General features: G+C 38.4%; 1 protein-coding gene across 1 annotated transcript in view; it reads right to left on the minus strand.

The window, feature by feature from the left end:
• The window catches only part of LOC140482363 (low-density lipoprotein receptor-related protein 1-like), a 1,932,271-nt gene that overhangs the window by 1,038,022 nt on the left and 869,230 nt on the right, over positions 1-25,019 (minus strand). The window contains exon 9 of the mRNA XM_072579726.1: positions 852-1,041. Within this exon, the coding sequence (XP_072435827.1) occupies positions 852-1,041 (190 nt within the window). The remainder of the gene's footprint in view (positions 1-851; positions 1,042-25,019) is intronic.

A 25,019-nucleotide genomic window follows, 5' to 3' on the forward strand; every position in this document is an offset into this window, starting at 1 on the left:
CAGAGACATAAATTGCACCATATGCCATCTATAAGGGGAGTGACTAATACTTCAGTCACTGTATCAGTGCTTTTATCTCTATGACAACAACACAAATATAGCAAATATCTAATGCCACAACATTGCTGCTTCTCTGACAATACATGGGGTCATCAATGTCATTTAACATGATTAATCTACCTAGTCTACACATCCCTGGACACCACAACACAATTTAACATGGCCAACACACCTTTGAATTGTGGGAAGAAATCCATGCACCCAGGAGAAACCCACAAAGACATGGAAACAACATGAAAAATCCACACAGACATTCACCCAAGGCTGGAATTGAACCCAGGTCTCTGGTGCTGTGAGGCAGCAGTGCTAACCGCTGAGTCATTAGGTCATTTTGAACATTTCTGCTAGATCTTATCTGTCATGCAAATTTCATCTTAGAAAGATAGGAGCAAAATTTTTCACACATACTTTAAATGTATTTTAGTGAGGATAGAAAACTTTTCAATCTTCCTTGCTCTACAGTTCTTTTCAGTGTAGTAACCAGTGACAATTCAGCATTTTCATTTTTTGCATTTTTGAACAGAATTCCTAATTAATAGTGAAGTAGTGATGGTTATGTTAGGGATTCATATCCACCGGGAGTTGCACTGACACTAACACTTATTTCACGGGAGGTACTTAAAAATGCTCAGAGGATATCGCCACTCATTGTACCAAACACGGATTTATGCTGAAGGCCTGGAAGCAAAGCACATTACAAATTATACTGAAAAATGTTGGAGAACTGCAAAAGCGAACAACTGCTGCATACAAATCACCCAATAAAAGTGTTTCCAAAGACAATATCTTACCTGGTGGTTGCCTTAGTTTGTGGTAGATGTGTAGAACTTTGCCGTTCTCTAGTTTTGCAAGCGTTTCCATATCTGTACCATTGAATCTGTTTATTTTAGTGACGCTTAATTTGTACTTAGCAGTGAAATTATCTAAGTTGATGGCATAAATGAAGTTTTCAAACACTGCCAAACTGTAAAGATGTCTAACCTGCAAATAAAAAATAGCTTAGTATTGTCATTTGCTAAAGTATCAGTGCATAATTTCTAAGATAATAATTCAGGCAACTTTCAGATTAGTAGCATACCTTTTACATACATAATAATTACCATGATAAGGAGATGCCAGTGTTGGACTGGGGTGTACAAAGTTAAAAATCACACAACACCAGATTATAGTCCAGCAGGTTTAATTGGAAGCACTAGCTTTCGGTGTGCCATAGACACAACCACCTGATGAAGGAGCGGCGCTCCAAAAGCTAGTACTTCCAATTAAACCTGTTGGACTTTAACCTGGTGTTGTGTGATTTTTAACTTAATAATTATCTTGCAAGAATTAATTTGCCAGTTACATTTGGGAAGGCTGATGTCTAGCTGTGTTAGTCATCGATGTTCCGCTGTTCTCATGTAAATGATTTCAAGGTCAACTCTTAAATCTCATCTGTACCTGCATGTTTTATTCTAAAACCTGAGCATTTTAAAATTAAAGTTAGACTAATCATCAGTTATGTCTAGTTTCTTCTGCTTGTAAAGTTTAAAATGTATAACTATATTTCACAGAATCACAGAATAAGTATTTTTTAGAAGGAGGCCATTTAGTCTGTGGTATCTGTACTAGCACTCTAAATGAATAATTCACCTGCTACTAATTATCCATAACTAGGCACTTGCTTTTGTTTCAAATAATAATCTAATTCTATCTCAAGTGTTTCAATTAAACCTGTTTCCAAAACACTATCAGGCCTCATATTCCAGATCTTAACCACTCACAGCATGAGAAAGTTTTCCTTTTGTCTCCATTGCATCTTTTGACAATTGTCTTAACCCCGTACCCTCTCACTTTTAATATTCCAATAGAAACAGTTTTGACCTCTTTACGGTTGTGATTTTGAATGCCTCTATCCAATCTTCTCTCAATTTCTCCAGTATACCTATATAACTGAATTTTTCTTTGAACTCATTCATGGGATGTGGCAGTTGTTGGCTGGGCCAACACTTATTACCTTGTCCTTTGATCTGAGGACCATTTCAGAGGGCAGATAAGAATCAACTACACTTCTGAGGGTCTGGAGTCACATGTAGGCCAGACCAGATAACAATGGCAGTTTTCCTTTCTTACAGGACCAAATGGTTCCCTCATCCCTGAAAACATTCTTCTGAATCTTCTCCAATGCCTTCAAAAATTTTGTATTGTATGAAACCTTAGACTGGCCTTAATACCAAAGTTGAGGCTGTACCAGTGTTTTGCATGACTTTAAAATCACCTCCTTGCTCTTTAACTTTCAGTGTTAAAATAAAGTATACTGTATGCTTTATTAGCTGCTTTCTCAACCTGTGATGCCAAAGATTAATGTACAAATGGATATTTTTATTCAATATATTCAGGCCTGGAACAAGGCGAATTGAACTCTGATCAGTGCAACTATGAAATAAAAATACAATTCTCAAGGAGAAACAGGAGCAAAGAAATCTGAATGTATATGCACATAAGCACAGGTATCTAGTATGCAGTGACAGTGTCACTAACTCTGGACCAGAAGGTCTAGATTCAAATGTTTCTGTCACAAGCATGCATTAGAATAGTCTGATTCTATGTAAGCTGTGCTATTAACATCCAGGAGCATGCTCCTTTGCTGCACTATCTCAAATTCATATGAGCAAAGATTGAGAAATACCTAAATACTTAACAATGCAAAATGAAAATTACAAAGTATACAAAGAAAATTTTTAATGAAGTAGGAATTTTAAACATGGTAGAGTTTATATTTTGTTTTTAGAAAATCAGCTTAATATTGCAGGCATGTGCATTTGCATTTGGAAGTAATCAAAGGTGAGCACCCTCAGTCATTAGATTGTTCAGATCATTAGTGTCAGCAAACATCTTGTTATTTAATTTTGTCTCTCTGTGTTCTTCTAAACAAATTAATCACTTCACATTTCATGACATGGAATTCCATCTGCCACTTGTCTATTTATTCCACTAACTTGTCTTTCTCCTTTTGAATTTCTACCCTACAGTCCTTGTCATTCAAAATGAGTCCAAGTTCCATATCATGTGAAACATTTGAAATTAACAATAACAGCAATGAGGAAGTATTAAACAGATCCATGTTATTGGTGTACAGTTTTCGATCAGATTTCAGAAATGCCTATCCTGCGGTCCCTGCTGGAGCACACTTCACACTTTATGAACAGACCAATGCCCACCTCTCTCATAACACAGCTCCTGATTGACTGCAGCCTTCATCAATTGCAATATGGCAACAGACATGGGTTTTGAGGTCTAAGGTTTCAACCTGCCGTGGTAAGTCTGGACAACTTTCAACTGCTTCAGTACAGACCAGGAAAGTTGAAACCACTTTCTCCACAAATGGAGCATGAGGAAAAACTCAAAGTTGTGATTGTGGTCATCCAAATTCAGACCATCACCTCAGGCAATCAATTCCTGATGGTAATCACAACCAGTCACATTACCGACACTTCCCTTTCTTTCCCTTTCTCAGTCTCCATTTCAGGGAATAAACTGCCCACTGTCATCCATTACAAAGTCAGAGACTCATAGCTACCTTCACTATAGTTGTCACACCCATGTCCTGAAAAACTCAATTTTTTCAGTTCCTTCATCTACATCGCATCTGTTTGGATGATGCTACCTTCTGAAACAATGCTACTAGCATGTCTTGCTTCTTCCATAACTGTGGTTTCCCATCTACTGTGGTTGACAGGATCAATTGCATCCGACCTATCACCTGTGCTTCTGCCCTTGCCCCTTCCCATCACTCACAACAGCATTATCAGGTTCCCCTGTCCTCACTTTTCATCACGCTCAAAGGATCATTCTCTACCATTTCAGACAACTCCAGCAGAATGCGACGTCCAGAAAACCCATCTTCCCCGCACTCCCTCTGTTTGCATTTCACAGATATTGTTCCTTCTGGGACAGCCTAGTCCATTCCACAATGACCAACAGCAACCCTCCTCCTCATTGCACCTTCCCATGTAACTGCAGAAGGTGCAACACTGCACCTTTACCCCCTCCCTGCTCACCACCCAAGGACCTAAGTAGTCTTTCCAGGTGAAGCAGCATTTCACTTGTACCTCCTTTAATCTTGCGTATTGTATTCGCTGCACCCAATGTGGCTGACTCTACATTGGAGAAACCAAACACAGACCGGATGACAGCTTTGCAGAACACTTCCATTCTGTGTGTAAGCATGATACCGACTTTCCTGTATAGCCAGTCCACATCAGTCCTTGGCATGCTGCAGTGTTCCAGTGAATCACGGTGCAAACTGGAGGAACAACATCCACCTTCTGACTAGACACTTTGGACTTAATACTGAGTTCAAGACCTTCAGTTGTGAATTAATTCCCATTTCTTCCCTTTCTTTTAGCTTGTTACATTCTGTCATCATGTCCTCCCTCACCTCCGCACCATCCCAGTGGGACTGTCTGTTCTTTCAAGTCTGGCAGTTTGACACACCATTGTTCTGCCATTCTCACATTCCAATCACTTAATTTGAACAATCAACATCTTTTATCCACCAGCACCCTACACCCACCACTCTCCCACTCTCCACCCTCCCCCCCCCCCCCCCCCACCACAAACTATAGCATAAATGCTGTCCTCTCCACACTTCAGTTCAGCTCTGATGAAGAGTCATCTAGACTCGGAATGTTAGCTTGATCTCTCTCTACAGATGCTCTCTAATCTGCTGTGATCTTCGGCATTTGTTGTTTTCAGTACATTATCAGCTGAATCCCTTGAGCAGATTGTTAACCTCAACATTAAGCTACAACGCCTTAGCCAAGTGAATTAAAAACTCCTTTTAAATTACAGAATTGCACAGCTGGTTATTGGAGTCAATCATGCAGTTCGGAGGAAGAAAAATGACTTTGCGATTTGCTTGTTTCTTCAAAGTGTGCATAGGTACCTTTCTCACATGTTCTCAGTAACTAGAATTTATGACTAATTACTGTCAGCAGCAAAATATTTGAAATATACTTCCAGCAATGATGTCCAAAGGAAACTGGGATTGAATTTTCGGTCACAATGCCTCAGCACCAATCTCTGACAATTGGAGGGAAACTATTCTAACAATTGCCCTAAATCAATCTGTAAAATGGAGTTGCAGGAAGAAACTTGGGCTTTGAAAGACCAAACATTGAGCTCATTTAAAAAAAACTTTTCTTCACCTCTTTCCTTGAACATGGATATAATATTTACAGTTGTCCAACCCTCTGGCAACACATCCTCTAAAAAAGGGAGGATTGGTAGATTATGATCAATGTCTCCACATTATGCATCCTTACTTGCCTCAGCATCCTCCAATGCATTTTAATTCGTTCTGATGACTCATGAACCTTTAAGCACAGACAGTCTGTCTAAACATTCGCAATTTTAGTCTACCCAGAATCAGAACTAGCTCTTTTTTCACTGTGATGTTGTCAGCATTTTCTTCTTTTTAAAATGAGAACTGCAAAGTTTTCATTTAGTTCCTATCGTTTCCCTATGAAATGACTGTTCGACTGCTTATCAGTCTTGTACATCCCTTTACTATACAGTCACTACTCATATATGCCTTTAGGACTTTTGAATTCCCTTTCATGTTATCTGCCAAGTCTGGCTTATACTCACTCTTTGACTTCAGAGTACAAAACGAGGAGCTTTAGTCTGTCATGTTGGTGCACCACAGCAAACATCCTTCTACGCTAATCCCACTTTAGAGCACTTGGGCTCTAAATGACAGCTTTGCAGAACACCTCCAGTCCATGTGCAAGCATAACGCCTACCTTCCCATAGCTGGTCATTTTAACACAGCGTTCTGCTCACATGCCAACATCTGTCCCTGGTATGCTGCAGTGTTCCAGTGAATTACAACACAAACTGGAGGAACACCATCCTATCTGCCGACTAGACACTTTTCTGCCTTCTGGACTTAATATTGTGTTCAAGACCTTCAATTGTGAACCAACTCCCGTTTCTTCCCTTTCTTTTAGCTTGTGACATTCTGTCATCATGTCCTTTCTCACCTCCCCACCATCCCAGTGGGACAGTCTGTTCTTTCATGTCTGGCAATTCTACACACCATTGTTCTGCCATTGTCACATTCCAATCAATTAATCTGAACAATCAACATTTTTTCTCCACCAGGACCCTACACCCATCACCTTCACTTCCTCCCCCACAAACTATAGCATAAATGCTGTCCTCTCCACACTTCAGTTCAGCTCTGATGAAGAGTCATCTAGACTTGAAATGCTAGCTTGATCTGTCTCTCCATGGATGTTCTCTGATCTCCTATGATCTTCAGCATTTGTTGTTTACAATGCATCATGAGCTGAATCCCTTAAACAGTGCACATTTCAAGCATTCATCTAAATAGTTCTTAATTATATTGAGGGTCCAGCCTTACCCTTCTTAGCAGGGGAATCCAGATAGCTACAAGCTCTGGTTGAGAAAAATGCCCTCAAATCCTCTTTATATCTTCTGCTCCTCAAGTTAAAAGTGAACCATTTGGTTAGTGATCCCTCTACTCAGTAAAAACGGTTTCTCATATTGTACCCTATCTACACTCCTCATAATTTTACACACTTCAATCAGATAACCTTCTCTGCTCTAACAAAAGCAAGCCAACTTGTCTTCCTCATAGCTGAAATACTTTAGCCCAAGCAACATCCTGGTGAATCTCTTCTGCAATATTTAGTGTAATCACATCCTTCCTATGATGTGGCAACCAGAACTACACACAATACTCCAACTGTGACTGAACAAACATTCTATACAGCTCCATCATAACTCCTTGCTCTTGTATTCAGTGCCTTGACTAGTAAAGACAAGAATCCCATCTTCCTTCTTTACAATCTTATCTACTCATGCTGCTGCCTCAATAAATAATGAACATAGACATGAAGATACCTCTGATCCTCTGTACTTGCTGAGCTTCTACTTTTCAACAAAATCTGCTTGTCTTGTCAGTCCTCCCAAAACACATTTCTTTATACATTTATGGATTAAATTCTATTTGCTACTGTTCAACCCATCCTGATCAGTCTATCTATATTGATTTGAAGTATTACTCTTTTCTCCATGATACATATTGCACCATTTTGGTATTATGTGCTCACTTATTGATTATAATCTCCTACATCCTATAATTGAAATAGCCACCTTTTTTTCTGCTTTAAGAACTTGCACTTTATGCATTTAATTGTTCAGAAGGTGTGGTTTTAATTGTTCTTTCATTGTTCAGAAGTCTCTGGTCTTGATTGTTTTATCTTCCAACCCAACATCTATTTACCCAACTATGGGAATAAACCGTAATTGGACCCGACTCATCTCCTCTTTATAATGAAAGAGTAAGTTACCCTCATTGTCATTGAACATCATTCACTCCAATTTACCCTGGCAGCTCGAACATTACTCCTCCTCCAATTTAATATTTTGACTCTATATTTTTCCTTGTCTTCTCTCTTTGGTAAACCTAAACCTTATTCTCATCCACCTTATTCTCTAGAATTGAGCTTATATGTGCATTTTTCGATACATTATATATAAATATATGTAAAATCCTGAGCACACTTCAGAAACTTTCTTCCTTCTTTGATTTATAACATTACTTTCCCAGTCTATATTAGAATAATTAATGTCCCTTATTACTACTTGTCTGTAATTTCCTGACAAATTTACTTCTGCTAATCTTTACTGTTAGATATTAGAGTGCCCGACTCATGTAATGATACCTCTGTTATTTCTTCCTCTATGCAAAATATTCTGGGCCTCTCTCCATCTAATATGAACTAAAAGGCTCAAAAATGACCATGCAATTGTTCGACTTTTGGAGCACACTATGTTGATAATTGTTTGTTATGCTATGAGATTGTATGTTAAGTCAATTTGGTCATGGTTGAATTTCCTCGCTTGTTGCACGTAAGGATTATGTGAATGGAAAATAGTAATTGCCAATTCACCTCAATTCAGAATGTCATAGGGAAGATTATATACAACGACCTAGAAGACTGTAATTATAAAAGGGCCTTGATGCATTCCAATATATCAATATCTGAGATCATCAAGGCACTTACAGGAAATTAAGAGAACAATGGAACTTCTGATTTCTATATGACTGGGAAGGTAGATATTTGATACATTGTGAAAAATCCATTTGAGTAATTCTTATCAACATTTGGAGTGTTTGCAAATATTGTTACTGACAAAAAATTCATTTTGGAACTATTCTCAGTTCATGATGTGATCTTTGCCCACTCACAGAGCTGACTATGCAGAATAGTAACCCCAACCTTTGATAGTCATAGGTTTTGAGCAGATGCACAGAAGAATATGTGAAAGGATGACAATTCCTTGGTTCCTCAATGTATTACTGTACGTAGGAAAACAAGTCAAATGTTGCACCCTTTTCCTGAGTATCTGATAAATGTTCAAAGTGTGAATAGGGACTGGGTTACTGTGAGCACCATTTAAGGAACATCTAATCTTTCTTCCTCTCCTGGGTGTCTTGAAGCAGAAAGCTGGAGATAAGTGTCACAATTTCTGTAGGTTAAAAGTAGAAGACCTGAATAAAAGAAGCCAACATTTCTTTATCTTTCTTTATTAAAGAAAAGGCTGAAAAGTAAAGGAGCATTTTGTGGATAATACAGCTTTGCAAATATTATCCAGACAGATAGATGTGAAAAACTTTGATCTCAAAAATTTAAATATGATAAAAAGCTATATGAAGGAGGTCATTTGTCTAGTAGTGAGAATGAACTGGAAGATTTTGGCTTCTGCAGATTATTTACTAAATTAGGCTTCAATTGAAGTGTAAGAAATACGTTTGAGGTTTTGTTTTCATTAATGTGGCCTGGTGACTCAATGGTCAGCACTGCTGCCTCACAGTGTGAAAGACCCAGGTTCAATTTCAGCTTCAGGTGAATGTCTGTGTGGAGTTTGCACATCCTCCCTGTGTCTGCGTTGGTTTCCTCTGGTGCTCCGGTTTCCTCCTTCAGTCCAAAGATGTGCAGGTTAAGTGAACTGACCATGCTAAATTGCCCATAATGTTCAGGGATGTGTAGACTAGGTGCATTAATCTGGAGAAGTGTAGAGTAATGGTGTGGGTGGAATTTTTTTTTGGAGGGTTGGTGTGGACTTGTTGGACCAAATGGCCTGTTTCCACATTTTAGGGATTCTATGTGTCTTGTGCCAGCTTATTCACCTGTTCTTCTGTTATTCGTGTGCAATTCATACCCTTGTGATTTTGAAACATTGTTACGTAAAATTATTTTGAGAATTTTACAATCCTATGCCTTTGTCAGTCGTATTACATTTGAGCCTGGACCTTTGTAAAGGTTCAGACTTTACACCCTCCAGAATAACCTTTTTCTCCACCACTGCAATGTTTGCACTAATCAAGACCGACAGCCCTCTTTCTTTCCTTTCCGATCTTTCATGAAAACCTTGCTTCCAAAATTTAGTACACATTCCTGACCTTATTTCAGGCTCATAGCAACTAAACCAATGGTCTTTTTAAGGGATCAATTGAGGCTACCAGCAAAAAGCAAATAAAAAAAATTGAACCTGGAATAGAAGCATGAAACCTCTTCTTGATTAAGATTATAAACTATTTGTGCTACAATGCAGCAATCCATGTCTAGACCAGAAGGTCCAGGTTTAAGTTCCACCTTCCATGGAAGCATGTCATAACATACCCAAACAGGTTAATTTAAAAGCGCTTATAATCTATGCACCAGTGTCAGCCCCTATGCATGCACTGTCGAATCTCTTCCCTGCCTCAGTTGATTCAGTGACATGATTTTCATTCCCCCTTTTGGAGCATAAAATGATGTTGCAGCATACTGGTTGATGACTGAAGATCACCAATTTTGCTGGGTCTCCTTGCTCATCATTTTCAACATGGCTTTGTGTTTGCATTCAGGAACAAATCTACTTCCTTGGCAAGCATATTAAGTGGTGGATAGAAAAATGCTTCACATCAAATCTAACTTGCTGCAGTTACAAGTAAATCTGTTAAATTGTTTCTTGTGACATCACACACAAAAACAAAAGAGCATAATAAAATGCAGGCTGAAATGCCCAGCTGGTCCACTGAGAATGTACGTAAAGGAACATTATTAAAACTGAGGTGACAGCATTGTACTCAGGACAGATGCTAAGCCAGCTGGTGGGACAGAAACCCAAGATACATAGCTTTTCCTTGTGGCAAGGGAATATTAACTTACTCAGTGCTATAGGTCTCACCCAACCCACAGTTGTTCCTCTATGTGCCGTTGCTTATTTTAAGCAACCTATTCAGAAATTTTGTGACTGTTATGAATGTGTAGAGGTAATGTACGTTTGAAAGTTGTAAAGCTCACAAAACTACCTGATGCAGTGTTCTGAACAAGGTACCAATGTAACACATGGTTGACACAGATGGAGTAGCTTGGTTACCATGTGACAAAAAAAATTCAAATTCAGCCAATCAGTTTAATTTATGCTCCAAGATACTAAAATCCAATCAAGTTTGAATTTAGTATTTTGATATTGTTAAAATCAATGAAATGATCTAATGTTTCAGGGTATAAAACTGGACATTTGAACAGCTAGAGAGAGAACTGCCAAAAGACCAAAACATTTAAGCTGCTAGCTCAAGAGCTCTCTGAGAGGTACCTGTCTGTGGAGAGGTTGTGCCACAAAACATCAAAACCAACCAGGAGAGAATCTACAGAGGAAAATCTACAGAGGACATCAAGCAAAGCTGACTGGTTTGAAACATAAATTTATTTTCATGAGTTTTTATCAGGATGTTTTGCCAGACTAGTAATATAGAGTGAGGGGTAAAAGATAGGTTTAAGAGAAAGGAGTTGTGAATAGTTGTTAGTTTTAATATTCTCTGTTGGACTTAAAGTATAAAGTTGTTAAATTTATTTTAAATCTTTGCCTCTGGGGTAGCTCTTTGCCTCTCGAGTTTTAACAGATTACAGCACGGGGTGAATCTTTTCTGTTTTGCTGGTTTAAATTAACAGAGGGGTTTTCCCTGTGTTGTAACAATGACACATATCTGGGACAAGTGGGACTTGGACCCTAGCATCCTGTCTCAGAGGTAGGAACTCTACCACATACAAATTAATACCTGTTTCTCTTACTCCTTAATAACGTCATTAACAAACCATAGAGATGTGACTATCAAGGCATCAAAATCACAAGTCTCGATTTCTTTCTGTTTGGGGTAATGTGGCTTTTTAAAAGTATTTGTATTGAGATCATTATAGCGACTAACATGGTTGTTTAAGGTTATCGATACCTTAATACTGATTTTTTTAAAAATTGATTCTTAGTGTGAATTCCTTTTGTTCACCCCTATATGATTAAGTAGCCATTCAGATATCAAATGCTACTCACACTGATGTGGATCTCAGGTCATGAATAGACTCGACCAGAAAAGGAAAACAAACTTCTTTCCCTTAAGGATTTTAATGGACCGATGAGTTTATACAAAGACCAAGTATGTTCAAAAGCATTTTATTTCTGATTTATATATTTAACCAAATCACAATATGCTACCCTCATTGTAGGATTTAAACTCATACCTCTGCCTTATTCTGGGTCTCTGGAAGAGTAGTCCAGAAATAAAACCATTATGCTAGATCTTAAACAATGCATGCTAAGAAACCATTCTTCAGTTTAAAAGAAATAATGCACATGCATGTTCAAGTATTTTCTTTAAAGGTATACTGAAAGCAAATTACCACTGCCATCACCTTGGATTAACTTAATCTGGGCCAGAATTTAAAGCTAGGATAATCCTGGTATACACAATTCACTTACATATAGGATAAAGTCATTGAGCCAAGGTGAAGTGATTTAAATAACTCTGACACAATATTACAAAAGTAACTGTAAATGCACATATTTCAGAACTTTTTATTCAATTTGTTGACATTTTAAAATCTAATCTTCCTGTGACTTTTACACTGGTATCTCTAATACTCTGCCTTGTATGCAGCTGCTAAATGAAAAACAGCAAAAAATAGACTTGCATCAGGTCCAAAAATACTCTTTTCAGGTTAATAGATTATAGAAAAAGTGTGAATGATGGATTGACCTTATTTAGTTAATTGACCTTGTGATCCTAGTGCTTCACTTTAATCTTGAAGCACTGCAGTCTGTGTGGTGGTGATGCCCCACAATGGTCTATCATGATGAGTTCCAGCAATTCGACTCAGCAGTAAAGACTTTCCAAGTCATGGTGTTGTGTTTGCTTTCAGTATAGAAAAGAACATGGATGCAGTGGTTTTCCAATATGCCTGCTACCCTTGTCCTACGAGTTGACAGCATCCTTGTAATTGTTTCTGCATTCTGTCCAATTTAATAATATAACAAGGTGTCTAAAGTTTGGTCAATATTCTATGTGTGGCCTCACCAATATCTTGTATAATTGTAACATAACTTCCCAACTTCTATGCTGAATGCTCTGATTGATGAAGTGTGCCAAAAGCCTTCTTCACTGTCCTGTCTACCTGTGACTCCACTTTCAGAGAACTGTGAACCTGAACTCCAAGATCCCTCTGTACCACTACACTCCTTAAGGCTGTACCATTCACCATGAAACTCCTACCTTGACTTTACTTGTCAAAATACAAGACCTCAAATTTATCTATATTAAACTCCATTTGTCATTTCTTTGTCCACTTTCCAAGCTGATCAACTCCCGCTGCCATTTCAAATAATCTTCCTCACTGTCCACGATACCATGTATTTAAATGTTATCAGCAAACTTATTAATCATCCAAATCCCAGCACTGAGCCCTGAGGTACTCCACCAGTCACAGGCCTCCAGTCCGACAAGCATCCTTCCACCATTACCTTCTGCTTCCTACTATCAAGCCAACTGTATATCTAATTTGCCAGCTTGCCCTGGATCCCATGCGATCTCATCTTCCAGAGCATCCTGCCATGTGGAATCTTATCAAAGGCTATACAGAAACCCACATTGACCACATCTACAGCCTCAACGAATGTAAAGTCTTCAGAGAAAATTTTGACAAAAACGCTGCAATCAATGGGGAAAACAATGCTCAGATGAGCTCTCTCCAGTGGCGCTAAGCATTCAATAAGCTTATTGGAAGGGAGAAGGTAATAGAGAAATACTCACATCTCCCAGCCAGAATTCTGCTCCAGAAAGAAAGAATGTCAGCAGCAATTTTGTGTGACCTCACCATCCATCACCATTTCGCTTGAACATTAACCACAAAACTACTCCACTCTTCCATTTGTAAGTAAGACCAACATCATCCCACTCTCAATCTCCAAAAAATCTGGCTTTGGTAGGGGCTGAACTATACTTCTTTCTGAAAGTAACTGGGGGGAGTAGGTGTATGATTTTGAGATGGAACTCAATTCTGACCCAGCTCCACTGTTCATTTAAACTACATCAAGAAATTTGCAGATACCTGGAAAGAGTGGGAAGATTGGATAGCTCACTATTACTGAGGAAAGAAGATTCTCTTCTCAAAAACTCAGAATAATTTCCAATGTAAGGTACAGGCAAACACTTTGGGATGCTCTCTGTTGTCGACACTATTCAATGGCATGTACCAATGAAACCTTTTGCAAACATGACGCATTCACAGTTGCCATGGAAACAACCTTCCCTTCTATAGCTAGGACCAGGCTCTGGACTTTCACACATGACTAAAAGCAAGTTGCTTTCTGTGTCACCTAGGCTGACAAAACAGATTCCCATGAATTTCTGGACTTTAGTGCTTGGTTTTATATTGCAAATGGCAACTAAATGGGAACTGTAAAATTGTTATTGCATTTGCACTATAAAAGTTCTTCAGCACTTTAGAGACAGCAGTTCAGTGCAATGTTGGACAAGATTAAAGCATTGTAAGTATTCCTCCATAATGTTAGACCCTGGTGGCTTGAATCACAATCAAAATACAAAAATACAATAGAATACACTCTTTTAAATTGTAAAAAAATTGCATCGCTCAAAGCACTTTCGGCTGTACAGTGTGCCTACCATTATGAGGAGTAATTGCATTAAGTTAGTTAAATGATTTTATGTTTCTGGCTAACTGATAGCAACATACAACTTGGAATTTTTTTATGCACCTCAAAATTGTCTTCAAAATAGCATTCTATGAAATATTAGCAGATAAAATCCTAATTCCCAAAGTCATTTCAAAAGATAACTGCCAAAGTACTAAAGTCGCAACACATTGGCTCAACATTAGATTACAAAATGGATCTCAAGCACTCATTTCCTGACAGCAGTATTGGTTCAGAAATTTAACTGCTGACAGTTTCCTAATTAGTCACTTGCTGATGCTCTCTGCAAACAAAGTTGAGCTGCTCTCAACATTGCCAACATAACTTGAAAACTAACACTTCTGGAACTTCAGCAGTGCCATTGGGAAAGCAGGCACTGTTCAAGCAGAAGGGAAATCTCAAAGGCTCCTCAACATGGAGTTAGCCTTGGACAGGTACACAAAAAAAACCTAAAAATTAATGTTTAGTGAGCAAAAGGCCCCATAGAGGAGAAGAAACACACCTTTAGGTCATTGACATGGGTGTTGGTGCTGCCATTCTTGCTGAGGGCCTTCTTTTAGCTCAATGTGGTTTCAGGATCCATTGATTTTCTGTCCCACCACAAGGAAGTCATCTCAATTAAGCTGACAATCTCCCTGGTTCAATTCCAGCCTCAGGTGACTGTCTGCCTGGAGTTTGCATATTCTCTCCATGCCTGTGTGGGTTTTCTTGGGTGCTCTGGTTTCTCCTTCAGTCCAAGGATGTTCAGTTTCGGTGGATGGGCCATGCTACATTGCCCATAGCATCCAGGATATGCGGACTATTAACCATGGGAAATGCAGGGTTACATGGATCGTGTGTGTGTGTGTGTGTCTGTCTGTCTGTCTGTCTGTCTGGGATGCTCTTCGAAGGATCGGTGAGGTTACGATGGGCCAATTGGATTGCTTCCTGCACCGTAGGGATTCTATACAATTACAATCTCAAGCTAATATTAAACTTTTTTCTCTTTGCTTTGTTCTTCCTTTTCCTTTTCCCTCTGCCTGTACTCCATTACTGCTGCCAAACCTGCTGAGTTTTTCCTGCAATTTGGTTTTTGTTTTAGATCTTCAACATTCGCAATTTTTTTTGTTTTTTTTGTCGAATATGAAACAATTTGTTTACAAACAGTGCATACTTCCATCAATGTGTCATGCTTCAAGTGACCCCATTTTAGATAAACATAGAACAAAGAACAGTACAGCGCATGCACCAATTCCTAATCCTTATTTAGACTTGTTACTTATTGCCCATACACAGTTTTTATTCCTCTGTTTGACTCCCATTCATGACCTATCAAGATATACCTTAAAAGTTGTTAACCCACCTGTTCCCACCACCTCCACTGGCAGTGTATCCCAGGCACCCTCCGTGTGAAAATTTTACCCTGTACCTCTCTCCTAAACTTTCCCCTCTCATGTGAACCTGTGCCCTCTTGTAGTTGACCTTTCCAACCTGGGAAAAAGCCTCCAGCTACCCACGCTATCTATACCTTGCATAATTTTGTAGAACCAATCTGGTTGCCCCTCAGCCTCCATTTTTCGAGTGAAAACAATTGGAGTTTATCCAATTTTCCTCACATCTGAAACCCTCCAGATGAGGCAACATCCCAGTTAACCTTTTCTACACCCTCTCTAAAGCATTCACGTCCTTCATCAGACATTTCTGAAGAAGAGCTTATACTCAAAACATCAATTCTCCTGCTCCTTGGCTGCTGCCTAACTGGCTGTGCTTTTCCAGCACCTCACATTTTGACTCTTATCTGCAGTCCTCACTTTTTTCTATGTCCTTCTGGTAGTGTGGTGAGCAGAACTACATGCAATATTCCCATGTGGCCTAATAAAAGTTTTCTGCAGCTGTAACATAACTAGCAAATTTTTATATTTGATGCCCCAGCCAATGAAAGCAAGCACGCAAGTCCCTTCTGGACTGCCTTATCATCGTTGGCACTTTCAGAGATCTGTACACCCAGATCCCTCTTATGTCAATGCTCTTCAGGGTTCTGTGCACAGATCTTTAAAGATGCAAAATAAGTTGATAATGCTGTTAATAAAATTTGCTTGATCATTTGTTTTAGGAAGAGAAACAATTTATTGAAGTCTGAGACTTGTATACCATTTGCTCATGTCCTATGGTAAAGCGATGATATCATGAAAGATATATAGCATACGGAATTTGAGTCATAATACATCTGACTTGTGTCATGATGCCATGCAATTGTCTTAAAGGTAGACTAATTGTCTGGTCAAATATCTATTCAGTAACATAACCAGGGCTGTAATTTCAAACTTTACAGATGATACAAAGCTTTGAAATGCAGTGAGGTGTAAGGAAGATACTCAAATAGTTCAGAAGAAGATGGATAGACGGTGGAATGGACAGACATGTGTGAAATAAAAATTAATGCAGAAATGTATGAAGTCATGCATCTTAGAAGGAAAATGAGAAATGGCAATATAACCTAAATGATACAATTTTAAAGACTGTGGAGAGACAGACTTGAAATTCACATGCATAGGTCTTTAAAGATGCAAAAAAAGTTGATAACGTTGTTAATAAAATTTGTTGGATCATTTGTTTTATAAGGAGAAACATTGGTTGAATTATTTTGGTGCCTGATTTTCCATCAACCCCTCCCACCACCAGAATACTTATTTGCCTTTATTAGCCCAGACCTGCTTATGTGGCTCATAATTTTCTCCCAGATTATTTCTTCCAATAGCTTTCCTATCACTACGTTAAATTAAATGGTCTGTGGCTGCCAGGTTAATATGCACAAAACATGATAATGTCAACCACAACTAATGTAGCAAAATAAACAATAATTTAAATTGTGACTATCAACTATCTCGTTGCCTGCTTTCTTATTCTCTCTCTTTCTGGGCTCCACATTCACCTTTCCACTCACTCCTTTCTCCACCCCGACCTACACCCGCTACCACACTGCTACCACATAAATATCAAATTTTCTGGAATGCTATCAGTTCTGACTCGGGGCCAGTATACTCAAAGGATTAATTCTATTTTCTCTCCACAGATGCTGCCAGACCTAAGTTTCTTCAGCAACATCTGTTTTCAGGTTATTTCAGATTTCCAGCATCCACTGTTCTTTTTTTTAATTCAAATTTATTTTATTATCTTCAGATCTTTCCTGCCAGCAAGTTTTTCCGTGTGTTCTTTGTAATTTGTGCAGAACTCTCTTTTATCTGCATCGTGCTTTTAATCTCTTATGTTATTGATGACTTTCCTTCTCATTACCATATCCCCCCACGGTTTCAAATATTTATCATCTGTTTCTGGATGAGTCCTCATGCTAAATTTGTGACTTCTCTTGCTCTCAGTAATTCTTCCTTTTTTTAAAATGCTGCAGCTGCCTTTCGTTCAGGCACCCACACACAGTCCTCGTTCTAGCTCTAGCCACACACAGCAGCTTCTTACCATATTTTCCAGTATTGGTAAGAAAAAAAAAACTGTTGGGGTGTACAAAGAAGACAAGTCAGACATCACAAATGCAGCAAACATGGATACGTTCTGAACATGCACATCAATTTTCTACCATCCAAACTAATTCAAGCTCACACTAATGTAAAGCAACAATAAAAGCACAGGAAAAAGTAACCACAATCCATCTTCTCAAGCCTGTATCCAGCACGGTGGCTCAGTGGTTAGCACTTCTGCCACATAGTGCCAGGGACCTGGATTCAATTCCAGCCTCAGGTGAGTGTGTGTGTGGAGTTTGCACAGTCTCTCTGTGTCTGCCCTTCGGGTGCTCCAGTTTCCTCCCACAGTCCAAAGATATGTCATTCAGGTGGATTGGCCATGGGAAATGCAAGGTTGCAGTGTATCTGAGTGGGGTGCTCTTTGAAGGATTGTTGTGGACTCAATAAACTGAATGACTTGCTTCAACACTGTCGGGATTCTATGATTAAGTTACATAAAGGCTGTTCAACATGAAACAATGACACTCAGCAAGATCTCATTCGTAATTTTTTTAATACTATCGAGCCTCCTTTCCAGAGGGTGGGAGATAGTAATTTGAGATTAACACCAGTTTATTAGTGACATTAACCTGAAATAGCCTAAATGTGTTTGTCTAATTTTATGACTGCAACCTATACCACCATCTCCCCCACCAACCTGCATCTACCACATGCAGTCTAGAATTGTTAACTTAAATTGCTTTGACACAAGTGTAACTGGGGTTATTTCTGCCTGCCAGTTCCCAAAACATTGGTTGGCTGCAATCCCAATATAAATCTGGCAGAATCATAATGGTCAGTATTGAAGACAACGAGGGCCTCCGTGGGCGACAGTCTTGGTTGACATTGTGTTTGTCACCAGGTTTACTTTACACTTACTTTGGGAGCAGACAACACAAAAATGCAATTGACATAAATAACAAGGAAGCCTGAGATCATGCCAAAAAAAGAATAGTGCTGATACATATCAATTTGTGAGGAATGGAAATGCAGGTTTGTGCAGTAGACTCGGGATCAGAATAAAATCATCTGACAGTTTCCACATCATTAGAAAACACAGAAAAGGTGAATATGTTTTACAAGTGAATAAACGATCACATTCTGATGTAAACATCATAAAATATGTTTGAACAATCCCGTTGTGAATAAAAAGGCAAAGGAAAACCTAGTAGAATAGTGGGATATAAAACTATAAATTATTATTTGTCATCAAACAAGTGACCTTACATTAAAACACATGCAGTTGATAAATTGTAAAATCTTCTGCTTGCAGAATATATTGTACTAATAACAAAAAAAATTAAGTTGCTTCATTATTCTTTAAACTTGGATAATAGGAGATTGGTACACAGTCTTTTAATCCATTTTCATGTATGCCAGCTATGACAGTATTTGTTGCTCTTCCTAATTGCACAGTTAAGATGGAAGTTAAAAGTCAACTATATTAGTGTGGTGCTGGAGTCACATGTAGGTCTGACCAGGTAAGGTTGGCAGTTTTCTTCCTTAAAGGACATTAGCGAACCAGATGATTTCTCTTTCCTTGACAATTGTCATAATTTAACTCTTAATTCAAATTAGTGAATTCAAATTCCACCATCTGCTGCAGTAAGATTCAAACTCAGGTTCCATGAATATTACCTTGGTCTCTGGATTAACAGTCCAGTGATAATAGTGCGAGACATCTTTTACCCTGGTGACAGATTATGACAGCATTTAAATTTAAATTGTAAATAACATCGGGCTGTATTTTGAGACCACATTGAGGGGTGGTTCCCAGTTGTTTTCCAGAAAGTGGGAAGGAGGGGAGCAACATGCAAATTTGCCAAATACAGTGAGTAGTTAATTAGGTGAATTAAGGGCAACTTAACTTGAATTGAAGGTGATAAACTGGGATATTCAAATCAGCGTGCAGGTTTCGAAATGGCTTCTCTGGTGCAGTGGTCATATCCCTACCCTTCCAAAAGATCTGATTTCAAGTCTCATCTACCCCACAGCTGTGTTAGAGCATGTCTGAACAGGCTGATTATAATTACTCAAGATAAGCCAGAGACAGCAGAGGCCAGTTTAGCTACTGAGGGAGGATCTCCTGGCACAGAAATTGGGGTTTGCAGGACTCCAGAAGATGCATTTCCCTGGTCAATGTGATACATTTGCAGAGCATATAAAAGACAGAGTGTAGCAGTTGGAAATCAAAGCCTAACTAATACTAGTGTGAATGCATAAACATAAAAGGGTCACAGAAGAGGACAATTACAGTCCTCCCTCCTTATTGAATGTGTTAAACAACATTCAATGTTTAATATGATGTATGTTTATTTCTTGAATTTCATTTATTTACAAATCAAAATGCACCACTCATTCACCATTGCGAAGAGCATTTGCTTTTTCCTGATTCAGATTTTCAGAGTTTGGGTAATGACATTGACCACAAATGATTAGATTAGGTTAGTTACAGTGTGGAAACAGGCCCTTCAGCCCAACAAGTCCACACTGACCCGCCGAAGCGCAAACCATCCAGACCCATTCCCCTACATTTACTCCTTCACCTAACACCACGGGCAATTTAGCATGGCCAATCCACCTAACCTGCACATTTTTGAACTGTGGGAGGAAACCGGAGCACCCGGAGGAAACCCACACAGACACAGAGAGAATGTGCAAACTCCACACAGTCAGTCACCTGAGGCGGGAATGGAATCCGGGTCTCTGGCGCTGTGAGGCAGCAGTGCTAACCACTGTGCCACCGTACTGCCCATGCTTGATTACCACCAGTCCAAGCTTGATTCCAAACAAAAGTTTTGCCAATAATGACCTACTGCAGAATTCTACATTTCATCAGTCATATCTGTCAGACCTCAACTTAGATCCAAACTGCTTTCAATAGTTGAATTAACGGTTGGTACTCAACTCAAAAACCAACTATCCAATTTATCAGGGAGGAGAAAGTGAGGACTGCAGATGCTAGAGATCAGCATTGACAGTGTGGTGCTGATAAAGCATAGCAGGTCAGGAGCATCTGAAGAATTTTTCCTGATGAAGGACTTATGCCTGAAATGTTGATTCTCCTCTCCTCGGATGCTGTCTGACCTGTTGTGCTTTTCCAGCACCACACTCTCAACTTCAATATCCAATTTATCAGATTCATTTGATTCTATCTAACTTGCTTTGACTTCATGAGCTTCTAAAAGTAAAACTTGATCCAAATGTGCCAACCTAACCTTTCCATGACCAGACATATTGACTAAATATACTTGTATTTCCAAGACTCTTCCTGGTAGCTACACCGATCTCTTATTGTTATCTTCTTTTACGTAAACCTTCTGGTTCAACTTCAGACTCCTTTCTTTCACTCTACCCCCATATCCTGATTCTTTAGCTATTTGAACGTTATTTGTTCTACTGTTTTAAATATGGTTTCAGTCTTGAAAACTTTATTTGAGGCTGTCTTCTAAGAGACAATTTAAGTGGTGTTCTTCTAAACATACTGAAACATAAAACAAAACAAAAATCACTAATTTTTGATTCAATGACTTCAGACATTTGTGTCAATTTCCATCTAATATTTGATTCACAACAGGATGTTTAACAATGCATACTGAGCACTCTGCTGCTTCATTTGTAGTAGGATGTTACAGCTGTGATATCTGATTTTTTCACATCGAAATTGGAAAACTCTTCAGAACCAAACTGAGCTCAGTAAACTGACTCAATTCTTCTGGGAATTCATAAGCAGCAATCAAGCCACACAATGTGTCTCAGGTTTTTCTAATTTCTGCTTGATTCATCGGGAACCCATCAAACTGTTTGGAACTTCTATCTATTACACCTTTTATTCTTCAAATGCTCTAAAATCCATGGGAAGCCTCCACCACATTCTATCTTGTAATTTTCATTGTTGCAAATGGTAGCTCCTTTTCCACTGATGTACTCTTCAGTGTTTCTTCAGTGGTCTTATCTAACCCTGGCCAGAAAGAAAAGCTTAATTTTTGTTTGTTTTTGTAATAGACTTTTTGTCAATCCCTTCTCTAAGTGAAGATCAAAGCTGCAGCCTATGACTTTCAGGTATTGTGACTCTGGACCCCAAGTAACACAACCTTTTTCAACTGAGAACTCGTTTTATGCATAGAAATGATTGGATATCCAAATCCAGTATGTGTTAGCAATCCATATAAAATCAGCCAAATCTGCAGCAAATAAAAGAGCCCTTTGGCTATTTAAGTTTGCATCAGTCAAAAATGACTATTTCACTATTGTAATCACATTTTCCAAAGCACATGACACATTACCTAATATATCTTGGTGTGATATCTCAGTTTCTGCTTTTATCTCTCTTACAGACCAAAGTTTCAGTTTCCCACCACACTCTGGGTGAAAAAATGTTTCCCCACATCTCCTCCTGCAACTTACCTTAAATCTGTGCACCCTGATCATTGATCCATCCATAAAGTGGAAATGTTCCTTCCTGTTAATCCTATCTATGCCATTATAACTATAGACATATCAATCATGAGCCCACCCCTACCCCAGGCCACTTTGCTCCAAGGAAAACAATCCCAGGCAATCCCAACCCTCTTCATAACAAAATCTCTCCAGACCAGGTAACATTCTAGTAAATCTCCTATGGATCCTCTCTAGTGCAATCACATCCTTCCTATAACGTGGATTCCAAAACTGCACATAGTACTCTCACCACAGCCAAATCAGTATTTTATACAGTTCCAATATAACCTCCCTGCTCTTAACCTCTATGTCACGGCTAATAAAGACAAGGATGCTTTCTTGACCACTTTATCTACCTGTCCTGCTACTTATGGGGCATGCATATCAAGGTCCCTGTGATCCTCGGTATTTAACAGGGTTCTATCATTCATCATGTATTCATTTGCCTTTTTTGTCCTGCCTAAGTGCATCTCCTCACACTAATCCGGACTGAATTCCATTTACCACGAGTAGCCATTGAGCAGCCCATGCTTATCTTCCAGTAATCTAATTTGTGATCTAATTGTAAACCCTTACCAATGCGAAGTTCATACAAATTGTTCTACAAAGATCATATGCTATGATTGGCAACTTATCTGCATGTGAAAAGAAAAATAGATTTTCCCTGTTGGGCTGTAACTTTGATAGGGATGGTAATTCTGTACTTAATGTTGTCCTTATAAGCAGGCTAAATCAAAATCCATCTTAGAAACTAAGATGAATACTGGGAACTTTCAATTCAAAATAATTGTCAGTAGGATATGATCAGTTTCAATTGTGAAACTATTGCATAGGACCCATCCATAGACTGCTTATTTGGAACGGAAATAAATATTTAATCCAAATGACACACTAAACTTTGGATTTCTTGTAAATTTAATTAATGATCATTTCAAAAAAATTGGGAGCTGAATATTGACCTTATAGCACCTACAAATCTCAACTATGCATGTGTAATAGACAAAAGTGAGGACTGTAGATGCTGGAAACCAGAGTTTAGATCAGAGTGGTGCTAGAAAAGCACAGCAGGTCAGGCAGCATCTGAGGAGCAGGAAAATCGACATTTCGGGCAAAAGCCCTTCATCAGGATTAAAGGCAGAAAGCCTCCAGGGTGGAAAGATAAACACCCTATGTATGTGTAATAGTCAAAGATGACTTAAATTGATTATCTTACTTAAGTTGCAAATAGATATCTGCCAAATCCAACTTTAAAAAATATGACCTCTTGTCAGTATTGCCAACAGATCCTCTACATTTGTACATTTCCTTAAACCAGCATCTGAATTCAGTACTGCCACCATGGGAGTAGCTCGTGTTCTACAGCAGGCAGTGTTCAACTTTTGTGATCATATTCTCTATTTCAAGTCTTTTCAGCTCTTTCTCTATTTTCTCACTTGGGACATAGGCCACTGGATTAGGTTTGCAGCAAACTGGCCTGAACCTGAATGCAAAACCTTGAATTGGATTATTAGTTTCACAAAGTACCCAAAGGACGATACGGTTGTCTTGCATTGTGAGTTTTGCTTCTATGCAAAAAAGCATTTTTAAATTTAACTGCATCTTTTTAACTCATTCATTCCAAGGCTGGTTTTTCATTCTTTACTACAATAATCAGTAAAACAATTTTTCATTTTTATCAATGATGGACATGAATGTAGTTTGATCCCAATATCTGATTATATTCATGTGAAAAGGTTCCGTGAAATCCATCTCTTATCAGTTTAGTACTTCAAGTTTTATGACTGCAGTACTCATCTGTAGTTAACATATTATTTTCATGCCCATGTCTTTTTTCCAGGTTTTTGTTTGTTTAATTAAACAATGGTTTATACATTTTTGTTCTGTCTCTGGTGAGTACTAATCTATTAATTTAATTAGCTGGATGTGTGTGTCATCTCCATATCCCTTTCCAGGTAAATCCGAATTTCAAAGCTAACTTTTCTGGCTTTTTCTGTTAATTGAGATGGATTCCCTTGTTCCGTATGAACCTGTATCTGAATTTTTTTATTACCTATCTGTGTGCTAACTAATTAGCTTTCCTTATATCTCTATCCTAACCAGATATTTTTACATCATGCCTACTGGAGCTCTCGCTAATATATCTTAGACAATGTTGGCTTGCAAATTTCCATTGGTCATTTTGTACTTCTGATCACGTGAATCTTATTATGGTTTTTATAACAACTGTATGTGGTTACTGCCATTTTCCTCCATCACCTTTCTGTTTATCCTCTTCTGACATGTCTTGATGAAATGGCCCCCTTTCTTGCAGGTGTAGTACTCTGCATTCACAAATCTACAATTCTGTGCCCAATGATTTCTTTAGCACCAGTAACAGGATTTTCTTTTTGCCCCTTTAGATTATTCAACTACAGATAATTTAAATCAGCAGATGACTAGCAATTCTTATCTCTTGAGTCATGTTCCATCATATTCATGGATGATATTGTTTGGCATACAATGTTCAAAGTTCAATTTAGCAGTGTAAACAACTTACTGAGAAGGTATTCACTTCTTAACAGCTCACAAATCTATCCCGTAATCCTGTCTCTTGAAATTCCCCAAATTATACAACGGATGGACAGCTTTCTCAAAGCCATGATAAAATCTCTATTATCCTTAGCAGGCAACTCATTTTTTCCTCCAAACTGGTAGTTTTCTATAATCTCCAAAATTCTGGCACTGTGTTGTTGTTCAAGTTTACATAAAATGTCTGACAATGACATCTCCTGGAAAGGGTGTTCAAATTCTTGAGTGTTTCACACCTTCTGGATCTGCTTCATTCAGCAATATCACAAATTTCCATTACATCACTGCATGATTAATAGCCAAAATATTAGGAAAACTGGAATATTATTTGCAATGAAAAATATCTTGAGCTATTGTACGTATGTACCAAAAGACTGTTAATTTGGATTATACTCTCAGTCTCCCAAAAATATT

The sequence above is a fragment of the Chiloscyllium punctatum genome, chromosome 10, assembly GCF_047496795.1.
Source record: "Chiloscyllium punctatum isolate Juve2018m chromosome 10, sChiPun1.3, whole genome shotgun sequence".
Lineage (NCBI taxonomy): Eukaryota > Metazoa > Chordata > Chondrichthyes > Orectolobiformes > Hemiscylliidae > Chiloscyllium > Chiloscyllium punctatum.